Here is a 12,816-nt window from a genome sequence, read left to right as displayed (position 1 = left end):
AGGTTTCCACAAGGCCATCGAGGGAATTGCTAGTGGGCCAGGGTTCCCTCAGGGCCGTTTGGAACCGTTCCGGGTCCATCAGGCTCCGAGGGCGAGCCAAAATAGGCCTAGGCAAGCCCTCTTGAAGAATCCCGTTTTGCACAGTTTGTGGGAAGCCAGGAGGGCCGGGGGCGGGGGGAGCGGAGCCTTCCGGCCTCCTCCTTGCACAGATGAGCGCAGCTGTCCTGGCAGAGCGGGGGGGGGGGGGGGTGCGTCTCGGAAATATGAGGGTCAAGGCCATGCAGGGCTTGGTATGGGGGAGCCAATCCCTGAAACTGAGCCCAGCCACTGATGGCAGCCCAGGGAGTGCCGAAGGGTGGTGAGGAGCCTGCTCCCTCCACCTCCCCGGAGGAGCTGAGATGTGCTGCTGCCCCAATGGTGGAGTCTAGTCTGGATGTCCCCACAGCAGGCTACGGGGGCAGAGCAGCCAGGATGTCTGGGATTTCTTGGAAAACACCAGTGCCGAATGCCGGCCAGTCTGACCCTGGGGCTGGCTGGGGCTGCAAAGGGCAGAGCTGCGTTGGTGGGGAGGGATCTGTCCCCCTGGACTGGGCTGGGCCAGGCCACCCTCTCTCTCAGCTGGTCTTGGGCTGGCTTCTCTGGCAGCCTGGTTTCAAGTGCCACTGCCAAGGCAGCAGGAGACTCTTTGCTCCTCCCCAGCTGACTGCTGCAGCCCCCCCCCCCAAAGGGCCCAACAAACAGCTCCGAGGTGGGAGCAGATTTCACATCAACCCCAAACCCCTGAAGACATCAGGGATTTTCTTGGCGGTGGCAGCAGGGGATGTGTCTTCCCAAGAACATCTGGACACTTTGGGGAAGTTGGAATCCACCTGAAAAAGACCAGTCCGGTAGTTTCTGGGAATGCACAGCCTTGGTTATGACAGGCTGCAATGGACAGGATGCTTTTGTGCTGCAAGTGATTTGCCATCTGTAACCCACTAGATAGAAAAGTCAGCCTTCTTATTTTCTTGAAACTATACTGGATAGCTGGTTCTTTTAGCAACTTAATAAACCTTTCGTTCATTTTACCAGTTTGGTGCAGTGGTTAAGTGTGCGGACTCTTATCAGAGAGAACCGGGTTTGATTCCCCACTCCTCCACTTGCACCTGCTGGAATGGCCTTGGGTCAGCCGTAGCTCTCTTATCTGGGAGAAATGGGTTTGATTCCCCACTCCTTCACTTGCAGCTGCTGGAATGGCCTTGGGTCAGCCAGAGCTCTCTTAACTGGGAGAACCGGGTTGGATTCCCCCACTCCTCCACTTGCACCTGCTGGAATGACCTTGGGTCAGCCAGAGCTCTCTTATCTGGGAGAACCGGGTTTAATTCCCCACTCCTCCACTTGCACCTGCTGGAATGGCCTTGGGTCAGCCAGAGCTCTCTTATCTGGGAGAACCGGGTTTGATTCCCCACTCCTCCACTTGCAGCTGCTGGAATGGCCTTGGGTCAGCCAGAGCTCTCTTATCTGGGAGAACCGGGTTTAATTCCCCACTCCTCCACTTGCACCTGCTGGAATGGCCTTGGGTCAGCCAGAGCTCTCTTATCTGGGAGAACCGGGTTTGATTCCCCACTCCTCCACTTGCACCTGCTGGAATGGCCTTGGGTCAGCCAGAGCTCTCTTATCTGGGAGAACCAGGTTTGATTCCCCACTCCTCCACTTGCACCAGCTGGAATGGCCTTGGGTCAGCCATAGCTCTCTTATCTGGGAGAACCAGGTTTGATTCCCCACTCCTCCACGTGCACCTGCTGGAATGGCCTTGGGTCACCATAGCTCTGGCAGAGTTGTCCTTGAAAGGGCAGCTGCTGTGAGAGCCCTCTCAGCCCACCCACCTCATAAGGTGTCTGTTGTGGGGGGAGAAGACATGGGAGACTGTAAGCTGCTCTGAGTCTCTGATTCAGAGAGAAGGGCGGGGTATAAGTCTCAGTCCCCTGGTCTTCCTTCAGAGAAGCAAGGGCTCCCTTGGCTGCTTCCCCCTCTGGAAAGCGACTGACTCTTGGGTGTGTTTTCCTCAACACCAAGGGCCCCTTCGGGGAAGCAGCAGTTCCACGCCACATCCTCCAGCCAGTGAGGGGCGGTGCCTCCTCCTTGCTCCCGGGGCAGAGCAGAGGTTGTCCCTTCCCCCGAGGAGGTGCTCCACCTCTCTCCAGTTCAGTTGGAGGGGGGAGTCAAGTTTCCAGCCCTCTCCCCTCATCATGTTTAGAAGAAATCCCGGTTGGCTCCTGATGCCTCTCCCCCTCTGGTAGCAGCAGCAGCAGAGGAAAGGAGAAAGCTGTCTTGACAGGGCAGTTTCTCCGTTGGAGCCGCTGGGACAGCATAATGCAGCAGCCTTGTCTTTCACCCCTCGGCAACAACTCTTCCCCCTCCTCCCCTCTCTGGCCGGCACACAAGGCCAACTGCGGGCCCTCTCTCGCAGAGCCCCCGCCTTCCACTTCTGGAACCCCCAAACAACTGCCCAGGCCTGTTGACTGGTGGGTTTTGCACACAGAGAGCAGCTCCTCTCTCCCTCCCTCCCTCCTTGCTCTGCTCTGGCCAGCCAGGGAACTCCCCCATTGTTCGGCCCTCGCCAAAGTGCACTAAACACACGTGAAGAGTCTCCAGCCACCACCACCAAGTGTCCGGGGACAGAATTTTTTTACAAGCAGCCTCCCTTACCAGGTTTCTTGCGTTCTGCCAGCCCTGGCAAAGAGGAGAGCGCAGTTCCCCAGAGCAGTGGCCGTCCATTCCAGCGGGAGGCGGCTTCTTTCCTGCACCTCGTGGACATCTGCAGCACAATCCGCAAAAGCCACCTGAGTCTGAAAAGATTGGAGAAATCTCAAGCTTTGTAGTCAAGAGTGGACAAGCCAGGCCACAAATCTCGCCATACAGCAGAGAAGGGGGGAAGGTGAGACCAGTTTTCTCCGGGGGGTGGGGGCTGTGCTGGGCATGCGGAAGCCCCCCCCTCCCCCGTGGCTGCTCATCTCTAATTTTGTTTCCATTTTATTCTGTGAAATGGGTCAGGCTTGCCCAAGAGGACTCAAACTGCTCGCTCTGCAGCTCAGCATATATTTGAATCCAGGTCTCTCTGGTCCAACCAAACACAGCATCTGCTGCTGCAGAGGGGCTAATGGCAAAATGGTTTTTCTCCAGCCCAACGGCCATCTCTTCCTCTCTCACCTCTGGAGGCTGCCTTTCCCTGGCCATCAGAGCCAGAACCTCCTCCACAAGAACAGGCCTGTAACCGTGCCCAAGCTGCTTGATATCTATGCAAGAAAAGAGACAATCCGAAAGTCAGCCCCTGAAACTCAGCTGCTTCCCCACAGAGGAAAAGAGAGCAGTCGTCCACCGACAGGAGCAGGAAGTGAATGAAGGAGGCGGGTCCAGCCAGGCTCTTAAGCCAAACAAAGATGCTCCGGAGGCCAGATCAGCTTCCTCCTTCCTCCCCCCCCCCCCCCGCCGGCCACTCTCTGGGCTGGGCAAAGCACAGCAGCCCCCTGCCCCAAACCTTTGCCAGCCGGTGGCAACAACAGAAATAAAGGTTACTCGTCTCTAACATGCCACTGGACACCTGTTTTGTTTTGCTGCTATGAACTAACAAGGCTAACCCCCTTGGAATTACTGCCTGCCACGGTTCTTCTGAGAACTGCACCTGCAGCCCAGGTGACTATTAACTCTTGACCTTTACAGCGTCACATCTGGTCATCAGCCCCACAACTGAATGGCTGCTACAGCAGCAATGGATGCTCTTGGGGCAGGGACCTTTCTTTGTCTTTAAAGCCCTATATAGTTGAGGACCTGCCTATCTATGGGACCGCCTTTCTCCAGATGTTCCCCAGAGAGTGCTGCACTGAGGGACACAAAACCTGCTGTCCATCCCCGGACCAAGGGAGGCCAGGCTATGCTCTACACAGGCTAGGGCCTTCTCAGTGGTGGCACCAGTAATGTGGAATGCCCTCCCGGAGGCCATAAGGGCCCTGCGGGATCTCTCCCAATTCCGCAGGGCCTGTAAAACCGAGTTATTTCAGCAGGCCTTTAACATTTAAATGGGAGAGGACTGCCACCATATACTGCTGAACAATACCACTCATAAGGACTTATGACCATTGTAGGATCACCATCAGAAAGAAAGTTACAATCCCGCCTTTGAAGTTGTTAACAGCACCATGAAATACATCTTATATATTTTATGTATTTAATTGTTGTTTTAATTGTATTTTTGAACTATTTTAAACTGACTGTTAGCCGCCCTGAGTCTGATTGTGGAGAGGGCAGGATATAAAATTAAAGTAATAAATAATAATAAATAAATAATTTGGTAACTTTAGTCACACAATTAGGGGTGTGCATTCGGTTCGGCCGAATCGAAGAAACCTCCGAATCACCCCTGATTTAGGAGTATATGGCGCCGTATACTTCCAAATCGATATTCAGAAGTAAACGGAACTCCATGGAAAAGGCAGGAAAGGAGCTTCTGCAGCCTCAGGGGAGCTGCTTGCCTCCTTCCTGCCTTTGGAAGCCTTTTCCTGCCTCTCCCATAGCCTCCCTGGGATCAGGGAGGGAGGGGGAGGGAGAGAGGAGCCCCAGCAGCCAATCCAAAGCATGCATTTGCAAAATGCATTGCAAATGCATGCTTTGCAGGGCTGTTGTGTAGCTGATGGCTGGGCTAATCCCCCAGCCGTCAGCAACATTGTTGTTCTTTTGTTTACTTGGGTATCCAAGTAAACACTGTCTTCTGGCCAATCACAGAGCAGTGGTATTTTTTTAAACTGCTCCGTGTAGGGCCAGAGAACCTTTTTAAGGAGTCTGCCTGGCTGGACTCCATTCCATTGCTGCTGTGTTGGTGTCAGAGAGAGATTGTGCTGTGCTGGCCCTTGACTGCTGCTGCTGCTCTCTCTCAGCCTTGCCTGACCTGCCTGCAGAAGAAAAGACATCTAAGGTAAGACAGTCTTGGGGTTCTTGTTTTTATCTTAGTTAGTGAAAGGACTTTTTAAGACTCAGAGTCCCTTTGAGCAGATTGTGTTTTGTGTGGCAGTGACGTTGGCAACTGGGTTTATATTGGTTCCAGGCCAGCAGGGTTGATAGAGTAGACAGATGCATTCGGGTCCTATAGAGATTCTCTGGTGTGGAGTTAGGTTTGGCTTTGGGTGCCCCAGAAATTGGGCCCCCTTGTCAGACAATGGAAAGCTTACTGTTATGATATAATGTGGTGTTCAAACTGCAATGAATTGCTTGACCTAACTAACTCCATTTTCTAACATTTGCTACTAACCCCAAATCCTCGGATATCAAAGTAGAAGTGAAGCTGTTACTAAACCCCTGGAAATTCCTGTCTTTGATACTAACAAAGGCAACAACCCTTTGAAGATAAAATGCCTCAGGGGCAGCTAGCAGAGCTGTTCCTGTGAGAAAGGGAACCACAACAGATAAGAGAAAGCTAATGTGTGAAATGTATCACTCTAGTGTGGGAATGTAGATTTGTTTAGAAAACCTTTTGATCTGCTTCTAGTTAAAGCATCTATGCTCCAGGAACTGAGCATCAGTTCCAATGTATCTATGCTCAGAACCTTTGGACTATCAAATAAAGACTTAACATTGTAACCAATGGAAGCCTGCTTACTTTGAAGTTCACTGTCTGACACCCCTGGTCCAATTTTTTGGGCCTTGTGGGTTTTGTGTGGGGCAGTGCCCTGAAGCTGCACAGCAGTTTGGGGGGCTCTCCTCAAAACCTCCTGCTCCCCAGAGCCACTTTTCCCACGACAATTACAGTGAGGAAGTGGCTGTAATTGTTTTTTTCTCACCACTGGGAGCAGTGTTCCTTTTGGGGTGCCCACAGATGGGTGCAGTCATTTTGGGCCAGGGGGTTTCATGCTGGGGAGTCCCCTGAAGGTGCCCTGCAGTTTTGGGGCATCTCCCTCAAACCCCCCTCTGGCCAGAGCCACTTTCCCCACAGCAATTATAGCGGAGGAAGTGGCTAACTGGGCTTTCCCCATCATTGTTGGCAATGGGCCTTTTGGAGAGCCCAAAGACAGGGACCCCCTGGCCCAATCTTTTTGGGACTTGGGGGTTTTGTAGGGGAGAGTCCCCTGCGGGTTCCCTGCAGTTTTTGGGGCTCTCCCTCAAACCCCCTGCCCGCAGTAGCCTCTAATTATGCCCTATGTTGCCATTGATTTCAATGGCCCATAGGGTATAATGGTGGGATAGGGGCATCCTCTTTGGGTGCCCCTGGAATGGGACCCCCTGGGCCAATCTTTTTGGGACTTGGGGTATTTGTAGGGGAGAGTCCCCTGCAGGTCCCCTGCAAATTTGGGGGCTCTCCCTCAAACCCCCTCCCTTCCAGGTGGCTTCCAATATACCCTATTTTGCCATTGATTTCAATGGCCATAGGGTATAATGGGGCCGTATATTCGGAAATAGCCGCACATGTACTGTACATACGGCTATTCTGAGTACTGGTATTCGGAAATATATGGTATTCCAAATTTTTTGGCCCCGCATATTTCCGAATCCGATTTTTTACACATTTTTTTTTTGCACAGCCCTACACACAATGTGCCCCAGTGGAACTGAGTTAAGCAATGTCCTCACAGTCAACAACCAAGATGTTCAAAACTTTATGATGGCAAAATGAGGCGCTTAAAGAGAAGCCAACTTGGCCTCCCTTGCCATCTCAAGCCACTCTGGTCCTCCCAATGGACACCCAAGATGCAGCAACTCTACCAACACTAGAATCGTATAGTCTGAAAATGTCTCTTCTGCCCTCTCCAGTGAGTTCTTTATCGGCCTCACAAAGCAATAAAATCATAAAAACCACCACAAAAGGACCAATCAAGCCAAAAGCCCACCGGGGACAGAACAGCAACATTCAAAAGGACATTTAGTAGTAACAGTGAGCACGTTCATTTTCTGGAGCTCTAGAATTTCCCCCCCATATTGTGGAAAATTCTCCACAAAAAAACAAAAGAACAAAAAATGTTACCTTTCCAAATCTGGGGGATCATATCCAAACGGCTGGACGCATCCAGTGCTTGAAGAAGATCCAGCATCCCTTCAGTGTTTGGGTAAAACATCTAATGAAACAAATCAGATTCAGGCCTGAGCACAAATCTGCAAGTGCGGTGTCTAAAACAAAATTAAACAGACACAAGCACACACATCCACAGTTATACTTACAGAAGGAACCAGTTCTCTGTACCACTTCAGAGCAACATCAAGATGTTCCATCAGGCACAACAAATTTAAAAACTTTCCACTGTAGCATGGCAGAAAGAAAAAGAAAGAAAGAAAAAGATCAGCACCTGAAACAGAAAAGTTTACTTACCAGTTTACTACATTTCTATCCTGGCTTAAGCCTTAGGTAGCTATAAATAAAATTATTAATAGAAATAATTTTTAAAAGCAAAAAAACCACCACAGAATGCTCAGGTAAGTGAAACACATGAGAAGTTGAACACAAGTTGAACCCTAAAGGCTCGCTGGGACCAAGAAACTCTGTGCTGATTTCTAGAGACTGGGGTTCAAGAGAGAGACCTCTGCCTGGGGATCTCTTATGTTGTTGTGAGGCACATAAGAACCACCCCCCCCCACACACACACACACAACAGCTTCCCTTTCCTCTTAAGGGTTTCATCTCTCAATTTGAGAGAGGGAATTTAAATTAGGGCCTCTCCCAGAAGATTAGCTGGTTTCCACAGACTGAGATTTCTCTAAAATGTTCTCGCCATTTAAAAATGCTTTGATCACAAAAACAAGCTCCCTGAACAGACCCCAAAACTCGCAGGGTGATTCAGTCTCAGTTAAACAGACTAGTAGAAGCCCTTAAACAGAACAGAACAAAAATCCAGGGCCGCTTAAAGACTGACAGCCTTTGTCAGATAGATAGCAATTGTTATGGGTCAGCTTGAGGGGGGCAGGAGTCAAGGCATTTCATATTAAAATAAATGTTGAGTCCACTCAGACACCTTTAAGACCAACACATTTTTATTCAGGGTGTAAGACACACAAAAGCTGACACCTCGAATAAATTTTGGTCGGTCTTAAAGATGTCACTGGGCTCAAATGCTTTCTGCTCCTTCAGACCAACGCAGCTACCCATCTGATTTTAAAATAAATGCTGTCAGTTTTTAAGGTGCCATTAGATTTTTGTTTTATTTTGATATGATGAACTAATACAGCGACAGCTTTGCAAGCAGCATTATCCACCACCTGAAGCTGCCAGCCCCGGGCCGGAGAGCCCAGCAGCCCTTACCAATAAGAGGCCTGCTGGGGCATCTCTCCCATCAGCTTCCAGTTCTCTCCCGTCTCTACCACTCGGTGTAGCCTGTAGGCCAGCTGAACATCCTTGAGCTCCAGGCACTGCAAGGAAAGTGTCACAATATCATTTCAAGCAGCAAGTGACTTCCCAAGACAGTTTTCTGTAGAATAGTTATAAACTGACATAGACTATCTCCCTCTCATCACTCCAGCAATAAGGAAGGGACATCATTTTTTCATTGGGCAGACCTATCATCGTCGTCATCATCATGGAGCATTTCTACTTTGCCTCTAGAGAATCCAGCTCAAAAGAGCTTATGATGAGCAGTATCACCAGGGCTTCTTTGTAGCAGGAACTCCTTTGCATATTAGGCCGCACACCCCTGATGTAGCCAATCCTCCAGGAGCTTACAGAGTTCTTCTTACAGGGCCTCTTGGAGGACTGGATACATCAGGGGTGTGTGGCCTAATAGGCAAAGCAGCTCCTGCTACAACCCTGAATATCACAATATAAAAAACAAGCTGCTAGAGATATGCAGCATAAAAACTGCCATGCAACAGAAGCAGAGCATTGAAAAACCAGTAAGATAAAAAATTCCTAACTAGAAAAGGGTGCATTTTTGCCTGGCACCCCAAGGGAAGTAGGTGCCCCAAAAGCCTCAAGGGGAAGAGCATCCCCTGCCGACACACTGGGCGCCTGGCCTCTGAAGGCAGGGCCTGAGAGAGGCAGGTCTTAACTGGAGACAGTTCCTCAGACCAATGAGCCTGAAGTGATTCTTTAAGGGGGAGGGTTTTGTTGTTGCATCAAGATCTGGCTGAGACCGAAACAAGCAAGGGCCTATTCTCCTCCCTGTTCTCTTCTTCTGTAGGGTCAGTCGGACAACACACTTCCGCCTTGTACAAGGAATTTATGTATTTGCTTAGAGCAGAGCAGGGGAGGCTGTCACGGAAGAGGAGGTGTCCTGCAGGTATGAGGGTCCCAGACTGTTAAGGGTGTTAAAGGTCAACACCAACACCTTGACTTGGATCCGAAGGCCAGCTGCTGCTGAACTGGAATGATGTGGGCTGGCTGTGATGTCCCAGTCTGCAACTGGCAGCTGCTTTCTGGACCACCTGCAGTTTCTGAAGTGTGAGAAGACCTGACTGTGCCCCCAGTGCAAGTAGTGCAGAATCCAGCCACCCCCCAAGGCCCAACGAACCCACTAGGGAGGGCCAGGCGGTCAATTGGGAACAAATGGCCAACTGTATTGAAGGCCTCGGACAGATCCAGAAGGATCAAGAGGGCCTTTATCCAGATGGGAACGGAGATTGTCGAGCAAAGCAACTACTGCTGTCTTGGCCCCAAAGCCAGGCCTGGAGCCCAACTGAAAAGGGTCTAGAGCAGGGGAAAACCTGGAGCTGTTTGGCCACTGCTGACTCAATCATCTTCCCCAGAAAACAGAATCAGGAGGGCAGCCATTTTGGTCTGAAGCAGCAGAACAAAGTTGTCGCTTCCCCAGAAAAACCAGAGCGGAGCCTGGGTGCCGACTGCCTCCTCCTTCCTCTCCAAGGACGGAATCCTGCAAGAAGCGAGGAGGATCCTGGCAAAGAAGAGAGGGCAGGAGCCAGAGGAAGAGCCTCTTCTGCCAGCTGTGAGGATTGTTTCCCCCTCTCCTTTCTCAGGCAGGGCCAGAGGCACAAGCCAAAGGCAGCCGGTGCCTTCAAGCGGGACAGCCAATTTATCCTGGGAGGGGAGGGGGGACGACACACCTGGCTTTTGTGTGTTTCATAGGCATGGCTTTGCTTTTCTTGTAAGCTGGAGACAAAAGGGATAGGAATACTTAAGTAAATAAAAAACGTATAAAGGTTTAAGAGTGTGGTGTAGCGGTTAGGGTGTCCAACTAAAATAGGCAACGTCAAGGTTGGAATCCCCACTTTGCCCTGGAAGGTGGCTGGGTCCCTCCGGGTCAGTAGAGCCTACAACAAGGATGGGGGAATGGCAGAGACGGCTTTGAGGCCTCTCGCCAGAAAGGAAAGAAAGAAAAGAGAAACAAAAGAAAGAGGAGGGAGGGAGGAAAAGAAAGAAAGAGAGAGAGAGAGAGAGAGAGAGAGAAAGAGAGAGAAAGAGAGAGAAAGAAAGAAAGAAAGAAAGAAAGAAAGAAAGAAAGAAAGAAAGAAACTACAATTGCTCAAGGAATAGGATTTCAGTTTTGGGAAGGCTTCTATGGTTTTGTCATTTTGCAAAAAATGGAATTGTTTAGGAGAGCATTTTATAAAGGATATAGGATAGTTGTAAAATGTAAAATGTATAATGCTCAGTAAAAGCAAATTGTTCAAGTGGGTTTTTTAAATAGTACTAATAATATTGTAATTTTAATGTCTGAAAAAAGAGTCAATTCCCCCCATTTGTATTGTTTCTTAAAGTATACTGTTTTTATTAATTTTTTTCTCTAGTTTTGTAATCCAGTTTAATTGCACTGTTTTGTGTGTGTGATGCTCAACTCCACTGCATTATAAAAGGTTTATTCCCCTTAATAAGCCACAAGTGGTACCAACAAAAATGGACATGCCTAATGAAGTAGAACAAAGTAGGAGTCGATGGCACCTTTAAGACCAATAGTTTTATTCAGAATGTCAGCTTTCCTGTGCTCTAATCACACTTCATCAGACAAGGAATCGGGTACAGTGAGCAGAGCTACATTCAGCTGGAAGGCAGGGGTTGAGAATGCAAAATGGTAACAAATTTAAGATCCAATGACAGAATAATAAAATTAACAACTTGAGCAAACCTGTGATCTGGGTAGCATGAGCGTGAAAAACCAATAAAACAGTAATATGTCAAAGTGTGAGAATGTCTGTTAATCACTCTATTGTTATAAGCCTGGGCCAAAATGAGGGCATTTCTTTCTAAGAAGTTTTTCCCATCCAACTAATTTACCTTTTAATGTGTTAGGCTTAGAAAGTACTAGCTGATGAAAGGTGACAGCCAGGTTTTGTGCCCAGGTGATTAAAGAGAGAAGGAACACTAACGAAGAGCAGCTGTGTAGATTATGAGGAACAACTATTTTGCTACATAGTAATGATTTTAGGAATATTCTATACCAGACTAATTTTATTAATAACATAATATGAGAGTATTGTATTAATTATAACTTGGACTTCAATAGTATATTTTGTGACCGATCTGTATTTGTACTTTCAGTTGTATGTGTAATTCTATGACTGTTACAATAAAACTACGACTACTCCACTGCATTGTTTGAATTCCATTTTTTGCCTAGAGTCTCAACTGGAAAGATGGTCAGTGTGATCTACAAGCTGTGCTGAAATTATAATAGTAGAAGGGGGGAATCTCCATGTTTCTAAGTGTGGGGGGGTAGACATGTAAAAGATGATGATATTGGATTTATATCCCGCCCTCCACTCCAAATCTCAGAGTAGCTCACAATTTCCTTTATTTTCCTCCCCCTCAACAGACACTCTGTGAGGTAAGTAGGGCTGAGAGAGCTCTCCCAGAAGCTGCCCTTTCAAGGACAACTCTGCAAGAGCTGTGGCTGACCCAATGCCATTCCAGCAGCTGCAAGTGGAGGAGTACGGAATCAAACCCAGTTCTCCCAGATAAGAGTCCGTGCACTTAACCACTACACTAACTGGCTCTCATACATACAAAATGAATGTAATAACATATTCACTGGGTGGAACTAAGGAAACAATGCTCTCCAATTAAGTTGAAGAGAAATTAAAGTATTAGAAGACTGGATTTGTAATATTATGACAATAATTGAACGCATGCACGGTTGGGGTTTTCTATGAACTGCACTGAAATTGCAAATGTAGAAGAGGGATATCGATGTATATTTATTTTGTTATTTCTTACTTATTATTTTTGCTTCTTTCTTTCTTTATCTTTGAGTTCTTTAAAAGCAAACAGAAAAGGTGGTCTATAAGTGAAGTAAGTAAATAAAACATGACCTAAGCGTGTTTTGCCCCAGTTCAATCCCCAATTTTGTTCATCCAAGAAGAATTCAAGTGCACTGGATGGCAGCACTTACCCAGCACAAGTTCTAGACTTACAGGTAGTCAGAAATACAAATTCAGAATTATATTTAAAAATCAAAACTGACTTACGATTCTCATAGCATTTGAAAAAAAGTTTGCTGAAAGGGAAAACAATAGTAACTGTTAACTCTGGACTCCTGCCAACAAAGAACACACAAATTTGACAGGCATGAGCATTCCTGAAATAAAACTGAAAGGCCAGAAGACCAACGAGTTTGGCGGAGGTCAGTACTGTAAACTGGGACACAGTCCAATCTACTTCTCAGACTTGGGAGAACCGAGAGACATTTCACCCATACTATCATAGCTTTAAAAAAAAATGTTTTATCACTTTTGAACCTCAAGGGCTCTCCAAAGAACCTCAGAACCTGTTCTTTAGTAAAGCATTTTTTATTCTGTTAATGATCCCACCCCCCCACCCCCGCCAATCCAAACCTCCAAGAATGCCGAGGAGGAGAAAATAAGTGCCAAGAACCACCTTGTGTGCCACCTGGAACCTGGAGGCCCACCAGTCTC

General features: G+C 48.1%; 1 protein-coding gene across 1 annotated transcript in view; it reads right to left on the bottom strand.

The window, feature by feature from the left end:
* Positions 1-12,816, bottom strand: part of PTCD3 (pentatricopeptide repeat domain 3) — a 54,257-nt gene that overhangs the window by 9,999 nt on the left and 31,442 nt on the right. Inside the window, exons 16-21 of the mRNA XM_060255423.1 lie at positions 12,370-12,398; positions 8,258-8,364; positions 7,183-7,261; positions 6,989-7,079; positions 3,190-3,275; positions 2,689-2,828 (exon numbers count right to left, since the gene is read on the bottom strand). Coding sequence (XP_060111406.1) covers positions 2,689-2,828; positions 3,190-3,275; positions 6,989-7,079; positions 7,183-7,261; positions 8,258-8,364; positions 12,370-12,398 — 532 coding nt within the window. The remainder of the gene's footprint in view (positions 1-2,688; positions 2,829-3,189; positions 3,276-6,988; positions 7,080-7,182; positions 7,262-8,257; positions 8,365-12,369; positions 12,399-12,816) is intronic.

The sequence above is a fragment of the Heteronotia binoei genome, chromosome 15 (genome assembly GCF_032191835.1).
Source record: "Heteronotia binoei isolate CCM8104 ecotype False Entrance Well chromosome 15, APGP_CSIRO_Hbin_v1, whole genome shotgun sequence".
In the NCBI taxonomy this organism is placed as follows: Eukaryota; Metazoa; Chordata; class Lepidosauria; order Squamata; family Gekkonidae; genus Heteronotia; species Heteronotia binoei.
Note: the sequence above shows the minus strand (reverse complement) of the source record. Positions and strands in the feature narration are given on the sequence as shown.